The sequence below is a fragment of the Pleurodeles waltl genome, chromosome 7, assembly GCF_031143425.1.
Source record: "Pleurodeles waltl isolate 20211129_DDA chromosome 7, aPleWal1.hap1.20221129, whole genome shotgun sequence".
Lineage (NCBI taxonomy): Eukaryota > Metazoa > Chordata > Amphibia > Caudata > Salamandridae > Pleurodeles > Pleurodeles waltl.
Window position 1 is genome coordinate 1,136,252,376 of NC_090446.1, and position 12,466 is coordinate 1,136,264,841.

Consider the following 12,466-nt stretch of genomic DNA (forward strand, 5'->3'; position numbering starts at 1 on the left):
AAATGTGCTTTGTTTCGTTTTTGCAGGTATAGCAGTTTACAAGTAACAATGCAATTTTTCATAGTAGTCAATAGAGTCCGGGGGGTGAGTATTCGCACAGTTACCAGGTAAGTACACAACTTACTATTCCAATCTTCGGGGGTTAGGATGTCCACAGTTCAAAGTTTAGGCTGATCCCAAAAGTGCACCACCAGCAACATGGTGCCGGCTTGGTGCAGAGGTCAAAGTTGGAGTCAGATTTGCAATGGAATCTTAGGAGGACTAGGATTGCTCAGTAGAAAGCAGATTGCAGATAAGAACCTGCGGTTCCTGGACACAGGCCTTAGGGGTTTAAATCAGCACCGAGTGGGCCACAGGTTCACACCAGAAACACACTCTCAGGGGCGGCGGGTGCAGGATGCAAACACAGAGCTGGGCACCCAATGCTCCCAGGGGTCACAAAAGGTGCTGCAGGCTGGGTCCAGGGCGTCAGTTCCGGGAAACCAAAGGCCTGACAGGTAGGGGACGCGCTCGCTGGATGCTGCTGGACCATCAGTCAGATGCCCCAAGTCCAGGGGGCTGCGGGTGAAGGCGTCTCCTTGGGCGTCTGGTATCCTCAACAGATCTGGTTTCAGTCAGGAGATCCTCTGGATTCAGGCTGCAGGTGTCATTGTGTTGGCCAGCAGGGGTCTACACAGTGTGGACTCGAGGTCAGAATCGCCTGGGGACCTTCTCTGGACCGGTAGGCCACTTGGACTTAGGCCATCGGCTTTTGGTGCAGAGTGGGCAGGGCTAATGGATCCAGGGTGGTTCTGGCGTTCTTCTTCGAGGTTTCTTCTGGACAGGCCACTGTCCTCTGGTGTGTTTGGTGCTCTGCTGGGCTGGCAGTCCTCTGGGGGTTTGTAGAGGTCGCTGGTCCTGCAGTATGCGTCACCTTCTTGGAGCTGGGTCTTTAAAGCTGCAGACAGGCCAGTAGGGCTGGGACCAAGTCAGTTGTTGTGTGATTCTTCACTGCTGGGGTCGGCTTGGCAGTCCTTCTTGAGCTAGTCAGAAATCTGGTGAGTAAGGTTCAGGGGTGCCCCTAAATACTAGATTTAGGGGAATTACCGGGATCAGAGGGCAGTAGCCAATGGCTACTTTCCCTGAAGTTGGCTGCACCCTTTCTGTGCCCACTCCCTTTAGGGAGGGGAGAACATTCCTATCGCTATTGGTCTCTCTCCTCTAAACCAAGATGGAGGATTCTACAAGGAGTGGGTCTCTTCAGCTCTGGTCACCTTTAAGGGTGGTCCCAGCTAAAGTGGTCACTCCTCCTTGTTTTTCCTGATTTTCACACCGGACCTGCCGCCAAAAGAGTGGCTTGATTGGGATGGGGTTGGGAGGGGAGAATTTCCACTAGCTGGAGTGCCATGGGGCATTGTAACAGAAGGCTTGAGCTTTTGAGGTTCACTGCCAAGTGTTACAGTTCCTGCAGTGGGGAGGTGTGAAGCACCTCCACCGAGAACAGGTTTTGTTTCCAACCCCAGAGAGCACAAAGGCTCTCACCCCATGTGGTCAGAAACTTGTCTGTTGATGGCAGGCTGGCACAGACTGGTTGGGTGATAATACAGGTAGCATCTCTAAGATGCCCTCTAGGTGCATTTTGCAATCAATCCAACACTGGCATCAGTGTGGGTTTATTGTGCTGAGAAGTTTGATAACGAACTTCTCAGACTTCAGTTGAGCCATCATAGAGCTGTGAAGTTCGTAAAGACAAACTCCCAGCCCATGTACTTTATATGGCTACACTGCACTTACAATGTCTAAGAGTGGACTTAAACACTTTAGGGGCATATTGCTCATGCAGCAATGCCCTCACCTGTGGTATAGTGCACCCTGCCATAGGGTTGAAAGGCCTGCTAGAGGGGTGACTTACTTATGCTTCAGGCAGTGGTTTCTTGGCATGGCACCCTGGAAGGGGTGCCATGTCGACTTTATTTTTTTTTCCCTACCAGCACACACAATCTGCAATGGCAGTGTGCATGTGCTTGGTGAGGGGGTCCCTTAGGGTGGTACCATACATGCTGCAGCCCTCAGGGACCTTCCCTGGTCACAAAGCCCTTAGTACCACTGGTACCTTTTACTAGGGCCTTAGCTGTGTGCCAGGGGTGTGCCAATTGTGTAAACAATGGTACATTTAGGGCAAGAACACTGGTGCTGGTGCAGGGGCTGGTTGGCAGGATCCCAGCTCACACTCTGTCAAGTTAGCATCAATATCAGGTAAAATGTGTGGTGGTGGTGGTGTGTGTTTGGGGGGACGGGGTGGGGTTAATCATCGCAAAAGGCGCACTTTCAGACAGGTGTGATGCAACAAAGTTAACCTTAAGGTGTGGACTCAACAAGACCTACTCACTTGACAAAACGATTTCACCGTCAATGTCCTTGTGGTGCCATGCCTGGCTGAGGAAAATCCAGTGTTCCCTCTAGGACATTCCTTTGATGACTCTCCTCTTTCGAGGAAGGCGGATTTGGTGCTGGAGCCAGGCCCTTGGGTTTGTCTACAGCTGTTCATCAACCCTAATCTGCTTTCTGCCCCGAAAGAGGCCTCCAGCCGCACCTTTAGCTCGATCCGGGCAGTCATCTCCCACCTCCAGACTACGGCGAACCTCATGTACTCGCTGGGGTTCACTATCAGCGTGCCAAAGTCACACTTGGCCCCCCCTCTCAGATGCTCCCTTTCATCAGAACCGTTTTGGACACAATGCAGTTTCAGTCCTATGCTCCATAGCTGAGAGTCCAGGATGTTCAGGCTGTGATACCAATGTTTCAGCCTCTATCGTGGATTTCGGTGAGACTGCCCCTGTGGCTTTTGGGTCTTATTGTCTCCTGCATCTTATTGGTTACTCATAACAGTTAACAAATGCAGACTCTGCAGTGGGACCTGAAGTCCCAGTGGGCTTAGTATCAGGTGAGTCTCTCAGAAATGATCCAGATCTAGGAGGGGACCACAAATATTCTGCAAAAAATAATCCGCTGTTGGGTCATGGGCAGACCTCTTTCTCTTCCTCAACTGTAGCTGACTACTAACAGATGCATCACTACTGAGTCGGGGTGGTTACCTGGGACGTAGAGATTAAAGGGCTCTGGTCGCCGGCAGATTCTGGGTTCCACATTAGTCTTTTGGAGCTCTGGGAGGTTTGCTTGGTTCTGAAAGCCTTTTTTTTTCATTGATCAAGTTGAAGACTGGTGCAGGGGCTGACTGACAACACCACCGCCATGTCCTATTGCAACAGACAGGATGCAGTGGAGTCTTGGGCCCTTTGTCAACAAGCTTTGCATCTCTGGACATGGCTGAAACGTCAGGGCATTTCCCTGGTGGTTCAGCACCTGGAGGGCGTCTTGAAAGCCAGTGTGGACTATGCGTAGGGGATCACAAATGCCCCCAGGAGTGGTTCCCGGACTCTTTCAGTGGGGGGAGAGCTTTGGTTAGATCTGTTCACCACCGCCAAGAATGAGCAATGTCACCCATTTTGCTTACTGGAGTTTCCAAGGCGACTCGTGCTCCGAGATGCTTTTTGATCTCGAGTGGAGCTCCACCCTTCTGTACGCCTTTCCGCCAATACTACTCCTGCCCAGAGTTCTTAAGAACATCAGGAACGATTGAGCCCAACTCATACTTGTTGCTCTAGGTTGTGTATGGAGAGTATGGTATACCGAACTGCTGAGCAAGATCACTGGTCCTCCAGTCAGGCTGCCTCTTTGAGAGGACCTTCAGTTGCAGCAACAGGGCAGGGTTCTGCACCCAAACCTGTGTAATTTCCACTTTTATGCGTGGAGATTGAGCAGCAACAGTTCACAGCTTTCGACCCTTCTGAAGTCTGTGATATTATTCTTGTAGCCAGGCTTCCCTTCACCAAGTCAGATTATGCCTGCAGTTGGAACAAGTTTGTGTCATGGTGTGATTCTCAGAATACTATCTGCACTTCTACAACAGGTTCCCTTGTTTGCATTGGCTTTGGCCCAGGAGGGCTCTATTTTGGCACAGTTAAGGGTTACCTTTATGCCATCTCTGCATTCTTACGGTTGCTAGACCAAACTTCTCTCTTTAAGTCACTTGTTGTGGCTAGGTTCCTTAAAAGCCTGCCATATCTGTTTCCGACCTACGCCCTTCATCATGACTCAGTGGTACCTCAGCCTGGTCCACACTTTTCTTATGTGTGCACGATTTGAACCTCTGCACAATTGCCCTCTCAGTCTCTTGACTATTAAAACTGCCTTTTTGGTGGCCGTAACATCGGCCAGGAGCGCCAGCGAACTGCAAGCACTCTTTGCCTCACAAGCTGGTTCTCCAGAAGCATGCCTTGTTCCTCACAACAGCTGTGACTCTAATCTGGTTAGCCGAGAACATCACTCTGCCCACTTTATTTGCTCAACGTTGTAGGAAGCTGGCCTGGTGTGTGGTGGACACCTATGATGTTATCACCCTATTCCAGGTATCCCCTATTAGTGAAGTGTAGGCAGTGTCTAAGCAGCCAGGTCTCTCTCAAGAGGTAGCTGTGGATGAGCAGACAAGACTTATCATGAAGACCTGCAAAGCTTATGCAATACCACTATAGTCACACATCACTGTCACACATGAAAGAACCACACAATGTCACAAAAATAAAGGTACTTTATTAAGGAAGCACAAATACTAGAATAATATTAGTCAGTCTCTTCCACCCCCCCCCCCCCACCCACCCCCCAAATGGAGGTAAGTAAACACACTAATTATATAAACAACAGCAATCGGTAAAGAGCATAAAAACAACAAGAATTGGCAAAAGTATTAGAAAATAGTATAGGCCCTAGGTGAGGGCCAAACCATATACCAAATAAATGGAATGCGGAATACAGTCCCTCATCCAAGGATGTGGAATTGTTAGAGGGGAGCTGGAGAAACTAGGAATCCCAAGAGATGAGCACCAGAGTGACCCCCGGAGACCAGGAGAGCAGTGTTAAGTACCTGGTTTTCCCCAAAACCATTCAGAGGACTTAGGAAAAGGATTGTGCAAGACCCAGACCAGACTGGAAGGACCTAAAGGTGGATTCTGGCAGAAGAGGACCTGCACAGGAAGGGGACCAAGTCCAGTTCATGATACAGGGTCCGGTCGTGGCAGGAGCCACTATCCACCCTTCTGTGGATGCAGGACCGGGTCGATGGAGGAAGGAAATAAAACAGCTATGCAGTGCTGAAAAAGGAGTTCTTGAAGTGATGCAGATGGTGTACCACGTTGGCTGTCTGGTTGTAGTGGGTTAGTGGTGCTGAAGAACCATCAACATGCCTTGGCAAATGCAAAAGAAGAAAATAATGAGTTGCAAGGGGGAAGAGGACCAGCAAGGCCCAGGGGACTCGACACAAGGAGGGAGTCTGGGGTGACCATCAACAGTCAGTAGAGTCACTAGAAGCAGTCGCAGCCCCCACAAGCAACCCACTGGCAGCAGGCACAGCAATTTGCAGTGAGGCCTAGTCAGCACACCTGAAGAGGAGTCCCATGTCGCTGGAGCAGCAGAGAGGGGGCTGTGCTTGGCAGGAATAAGTGCTGGGGTCCGGGGCTACATGGAGCCTGAAGATCCCTTGGAGCAGGAGCAAACAATCTTTGGTTGCCGCAAGAGTCCTGGTGCACAGGGGTACTGTCTTTCAAGGAGAGGCAACGGCTTCCTGTCTCCAAAGTTGGACATCTGTCAGAGAGGACCAATGAGACCACTCCAGACCCACACATGTGATGCAGTATCCATGCAGTTCCGTAGGAGAGCAGATCTAATGAGCTATTGTAGTTGCAGTTAGTGCCTGCAGATGCAGGAGAGTGACTCCTTCACTACAAGGGAGATTCCTTCTTACTTCTTGGTGCACGCTGACGTCTCGCCAACCCCGGAAGATGCACAGCTGGGGAAATGTTGCAGTTGTTGGAAGGAGCCGGAGAAACAATATTGCAAAGCGGAGTTGTCGCCAGAGTTGCAGATTGTTGGTTTCTGAAGATTCCAGTTGCGGTTCCAGTGGGCAGAAGATGAAGTAAAGGATGCAGAGGAGTCCTGCTGGAATCTGGCACGTCGAGTCTGAGGACCCACCGAAGAGGGAGACCCTAAATATCTCTATAGGGGGTTTGGTCACCTGCAAGGTGACCACCTATCAGGAGATGGTTGTGACGTCACCTGCCTGGCCTGGCCAGTCAGATCGACCCAGGGTCCTATGCACATCTTGGATTCAGGATGGTGGAATCAAGTGGCCGCCTGGAGGAGCTCTGGGCACCACACCTGGGGGGTGATAAACAGGGGAGTAGTCACTCCCCATCCCTTTGTCCAGTTTTGCGCCAGAGCAGGGCCTGGGGTCCCTGGACTGGTGCAAACCGGTTTATGTAAGGAGGGCACCAAATGTACCTTTCAAAGCATACCAGTGGCTTGGGAAGGCTACCCCTCCCAAGCCATGTGACACCTGCTTCCAAGGGGAGATGGTGATGCCTCCCTCTCCCACAGGAAATCCTTTATTCTGCCTTCCCCTGCCTGAGCACGGCAAGTAGCAGGAGGGCAGAAACCTGTCTTTGGTGTGAAAGCAGCATACACTGCCCAGAAAACCCGAGCAGGCTGGAATCATACAACCAATACTGGCAACAGTACCAAACATGTCCAGGTTCGGAGTTACCATTATGTAGCTGGACACAGGTAGTGACCTCTGGGCTAGGATGGCCTCCATAGGGGTCACTTACAGTGACCTGAAGTGAAAGGGTACATGCACCTTTTCACACAGGCTGCATTGGCAGGCCTGCAGACACATTTTGCATGGGCTCCCATGGGTGGCCAATGCCCTTTGTACCTAAGTACCTTATACTAGGGACTTATATGTGGTGGCACCAGTATGCTAATTGTGGTGTGTGCAAAGTGTTAAGCAACCAAATTTAGAGGGAGAGAGCACAATCATTGGGGTCCTGATTAGCCGGATCCCAGTGAAAACACTCCAAGCATACTGACAGCAGACAAAAAGTGGGGGTAACCATGTCAAAAAGAGGGTACTTTCCTACACACCTCATACCTCCGAAGAAGAGTAGAGACTCCATCAACTTGACCCAGAAAGAACGTTGTTGTTCTACCCTGACTGCACAAGAAAGTTCCGGGTGCACGGTCAACTCTTCCTGGGCTATGTGTGAGCAAAAATACGTAAAGCTGTACAAGAGAGAACCATCTCACTGTGGGATTGTCCTGTGCATTAAGCTCAGCTATGCATTGGCCAAGAAATAGCCCCAGAGCGCTTTCAGGTTCACCCCACCAGAGCCAAGATTGTGACCACTGAATTAGCATGTATCATCCTGGTGCCAAGTACTTGGGCCTCACTGTACTAGTTCACCAAGCACTACTGCCTGGACAGTCAGGTTTGTCGCTATGGGCATTTATTCCTTTCGGTTCGGTAGGACATTTTAATATAATTGGTTTTGCAGTACCTCCTCTAGGGGGGTATTGCCTGGGTATCTATTCTAAGATAAGAAATCTGTGGGTAAAGTCTCTATCAGATGAACAAGTTAACTTGCCTTCATTAACGCTATATCTGATAAGGACTCTATCTAGCCGCACATTCCTTTCTGATCCTCCTATCCTTTCCGCTCTGCGAATCAACTACGGTGTAGGGAACACCCTTTTACATGCCCTAGATCGTCACACTAGTGGTCAGAACTCATGGAGCGGAAAGTCGCGACAGAAACTGGTGTGAGCATTTTAAGGTGGCGGCTATATAGATACCGCGTGCATCACTTCTGGCGCAGATGACGGCAAGCGGAGCCAAACAATACAACCTACCAGCATGCAGGGGTACTACTTGAAAATCTTCTGGATCCATTCTGACACCTGATGAATATTCTAAGGTAAGGAATCTGCGGCTAGATAACCTCTACCGGATAACGAATTAGCAAAGGTAAATAACTTCTTTTTATTGATCAAGGCAGTTAACCTTTGTTCTGCTCTTGCACACACCAGCGTCTAGGCCTTCAATATCCTTTTTCCTTCCTCAGTCACATCCTCATTGACCCCGTCTACCGTAGTATGTGTCTTCTTTCTCCTAATTCTGCTCCTTTCTTCTTGCTAATAGTTTTCCTTCCCCTTATCATGGTCACCTTGAGCCAGCTCTGTTTTTGCATTCACAAAACATCTGTAGCTGGGACACCTTCTGACTGCAGATTAAGAAGTGTAAAAAAGGAGCAGCAAGGCAACAGGCCTTTTCCATCTACGCACCCAGGATCTGGAACAACATCCCAATATCGATCAGTAACGTGTCAATTCTGCTCCAGTTTAGGAAAGAGATCAGGACTTGCCTCTTTAGAGAACACTGTATCACAATGCATTCCCTGTCCATAACCCAGATACCACTCCTATCACTGCTTCATTTTATGCCTATCTTTGTCCTTTTACAGCACTCCAATGCCTTTTAGCAACGTTCACACTAAACATGGATACATATACGTATAGTTATGGATCAGAGCCAATAGCAGGCAAAGCTGTGGGCGTTCAGCTTCATTTCAACTCTTCTTTTAATAAGCCTCCATACTAAGCTGACCACCAAATACAAACTCTATTCCATGATGTACCCTAAACTTTAACACAATTTCTCTATGACCATCCTGTTTATCTCAGGTGATTCTTGTTCTGGGACCGTCCCGTTGCTGTTAGGTCATTCCTGCCCAAAGTCCATCCCCTTCCTATCAGGTCTCTTATCTATCAGTGGGAAAACGACCCTTGATCATTGAATCAGTGTATTGCAACTCCCCAAGCCTACATCTGCTCTTGGACTATTTCCTCTTGATATAGCTCTGCTTTAGTCCTGCCAACTTCTGCTCCTCATGGTATTATCCAGGCCCGAACTTTGTCCTTGAAAGAACTGTCCTAGAATTGGGACCCAATATCTTGATGTTTTTTGTGCCTTTTTTTGTACTAGTGCTCTCAGGTACTACCTTCCAAAGGGCATCCTTTCAGTAATGTGAGGTACATCAAGACAGACAATGTGGCTTCTGAAAGGGGTCGTCCTTTCCTCAGAGCCTCTGCAAAAGGAATGATAGACCAGCCGCTAAACCCAGTCATTAATAGGTTCTTTGGAATACAGGGTGGTGTTAGCTAACAAGCCTGACCACGCTAAAGGTGGCCCTGATGATGTCAGTTAGCAACTCTGCCTCTTTGTTTCTTCGACTCCAATCTCTCTCTCTGGCTCACTCTCATTGCCCTTCCGTAGTTGTGGCATGGCCTGGTGGATGTGTTCCTTTCCCTACTAATTGTCTTTCTGATTTACCCTAGCCTCCATCCTTGTGTCATCCCTCTTCATTAGTTCAGATTTCTCATCTCTCCTCCTGTCTCTTGGTTCTAGTATCTGACTGGAGCTCTCCACTTACCTCTCTTCCAATTTCTCTCTCATTGTTTATAGTCCTTCTCCATTTTCTCAGATCCCTTCTTCTTCCTATTCAGTGTTTCTCATAGCTCCTTCTGTCTTTATAACCATTGTTTCTCTCATCCCCTTTTGTCACCTTCTCATCTCTGATCCTTTCTCCTTTCTTGCCTAGTTGTGTTTTGACTGTTCTCATTCCTCCCCGATTTACTACCTAATTTCTCCTGTTACTGCCTCATTGATTATCATCCGGCCACCTGCCTCATTTATTGTCATTTGGCCACCACTACCACCTCTCTGAGCTCTTCCTGCCTCATTTTTCTCTGACACTTCCTCCCTACTTTCACCCCTGCTGTTTCCATTGTCTTTGATCTCTTCCATCCTTCTCAATTACATCCATATTAGGTCTGGCCTCTCTATCAGTATCTTATTTTTTCTTTGTCTGTGATTGTTGTCCCTCTTACTGATCATTCCTCCTCCTTTCTCCTTGCTGTCTTTGATCTGTCCTCTCCTCTGTTTTGTCAGAGCTCTTTAGTCCTCCCTCTTTCTCAATGTCTGTCCAGTCTGTTTTCTTCCTCCGCTGACTCCTCTCCTGTTCCCCTTTCTCTTCTATCCACCCCCTGAAAATTTCTTAGCTCCCTTTGTCTCTGCCCCCTCCCACAGAGTCTGCATTGGATGATTTGGACCTCAATGAGTTTGGAGTGGCTGCTCTGGAGAAGTCTTTTGATAGCAGTCCAGCCCCCCAGTCCGGTGGTATCATGAGAGGTAAGTGTGCAGATAACCATCATCGCTTGGCTCCTTTTGTGAATGCTTTGATCACTTTTGTGAATCCTGTGATCACTTTGCCTCTCTGCTGCCTGATTATGTGATTTATAATCCAGTATTGCTGACAAATTTGTTGCATCTTAGAGGGTAAGCCAGGCACAACTGATAAGATAAGAAATGGGGTTGAAAAATCAGGCGGCCTGGACAGTGAGGTTCCCATTGTCATTTTCATATTAAACTTGGATTATTTTAAGCATCTTCATATTCCGTTGCATCATTTCCAATTGTAGGCCAGTAAAGGGCTTGTCTTCATCTTCCCTTATAGTCTGTAAGATAGTATGGGCTGTTTTCTCTACTCTCTACTCGCAGCCATTTTCCGCCACCTTATTCATATTTTTACTGTTACTATCAATAAATATGTACTGTCACTTGCAGGTATATTTTTCTGAGCAGACTGCTTTTTTTTGTACCCTGCTGTTATCCTTTTCCACTGGTTCCCTTTAATTTAGTTGTCTGATCTCATTAAAACAACAACAATTTATGTATCTGATGTGCATTATTTGTGATTAAATTCTTGGGGTTTTCCCACTGGTTACCCTATTCTTATTATTATTCTTATTCGAGTGTTGCACTTGGAGAATATGGTTGTGTTTATTTTTCATTGTTGAAGATCTTTTGAAAGAAAGTTGAACAGGACCTAAATTTATTTTTTGAGATAGTTTTTCATTTTTAGAGTTTGTCCATTATACTAGTTTCTGTAGATCCGCCATGTCCTCTCTTTGGCTAAAGCCAGGCTCATGCCGGACACACTTTGGTGACAGATTAGGTTTTGTTTGCTTTGTTTCCTGGCCTAAAGAGAATTTCTCCCTTGAAGTGTGTTCAGGAATTTTGTCTTATTCCTAAGTCCATCTTCTCCCTCATTAATGGCTTTCTGTTCAGCTGAAGCTAGAGTAAATCTCCTCAGAGCAAGTGTTATACTGTCCTTGGAACTCAAAATGGGAAAGTACTTGTTCTTCATTCAAAATATCCATGAACGTGTGGAAGAGAGGTCAGCCTTACTTAATTTATCACCAGATTATGCTAGAGACCCACCTCAGTCTCTTGCATCCTCATTTCTCATTAAAGCAACAAATTTCAAGAACCAGAGGATTCCATATAGAGTAACATTTCCAAGACAGCCCCGTGTGAGCTGGTTTATTTGATTAAGAGAACTGCATTCTCCTTGTAAGACTCCTACACTGGCCTTGAATCACAAATAGGTACAGTTGTTGTGGATGTTAGCGTTTTGCAGGCTGACCTATGTATATTGTCTTTTTGGCCCAGTCAAAGATGACACCAGAGGTAAAAGACATCCGTAGTCCGGTAATTAGTATGCAGGAGAGCCTTTTTCCTAGAATGTAGAGCTGACTATACTAAAATAAGGGCCCACAGATGTAATATTAGAATTGTTTGACTACCAGAAAGTTCCTGGCGAGCGGGTGCCTGACAGTCCCTCAAGGAATGACAGAACATCACAGTGGCCTCAATGGACTTTACAAAGGTCTTCTCAGTAGACAGGGCTCAGAGAGCCCTGATCTCTCTTCTGCTGCCAGGTTTCCTCTTACAGCTGATAACTAAACTAGTGCACTATTGTGACTGGAAAATTATGCAGCTTGCAAGAATGGTCTCTTTACCATACACAATGCAAAAGTCGTGATTTTCTCTGATTTCACTGTGGCAGTTAAACAGCAATGATGATTGTTGTTCGAGGTGAAGCGTAAGCTCTGCTAACTGCACATCCAGAACATGGTATTGTTCTCAGCCAAGCATAAGATTCTGATGAATGAAAAAGCCAACATTTGAGCAATCCGGGAGCAACTGGTGACAGAAGCGGGATGTGAAAGCCTACCTCGCCTTCCACATCTTCCAAGATCCCTTCCACCGCCAAGATTCGAGAGGCGAAATAAAAAACTTAAATAGACCCACATCCATATAGACGCTAAAAGACCGAACAGCGACTGTGGAGGGGGCACTGATGTTACTAGAGTCATCTACAAAGGTGGGCTATGCAGGAGGTGTTGTGTAGAGCAGGCGCAACAGACAGCATTTTGGTATCTCAGTGAATGGACCTTTTGGTTACCCCTATAACTTTGGATTATCCACAATGAATTGGTTGTTACTGTGCTGCATGGAAATAGTCAAATGTAACCTGACTGCAAGTGGCTGTGTTTTGTGTCATACAGAGAATGATATTAAGGGTGTCTGTCTCTTATTGTTAATTTATTGTAGGACCTGGAGCATGTATTGTTGATTTTGATCTCCCCCTATTGTACTGGCACAATTGTCCTACTTTTAGGAATATGGCACCCA

The 12,466-nt window shown here is 47.4% G+C and overlaps 1 protein-coding gene across 4 annotated transcripts in view; it reads left to right on the forward strand.

The window, feature by feature from the left end:
- Positions 1-12,466, forward strand: part of UNK (unk zinc finger) — an 890,253-nt gene that overhangs the window by 616,414 nt on the left and 261,373 nt on the right. For all 4 annotated transcript variants that reach the window (XM_069200175.1, XM_069200176.1, XM_069200178.1 and 1 more), the window contains exon 12: positions 10,016-10,117. In XM_069200175.1, the coding sequence (XP_069056276.1) occupies positions 10,016-10,117 (102 nt within the window). The remainder of the gene's footprint in view (positions 1-10,015; positions 10,118-12,466) is intronic.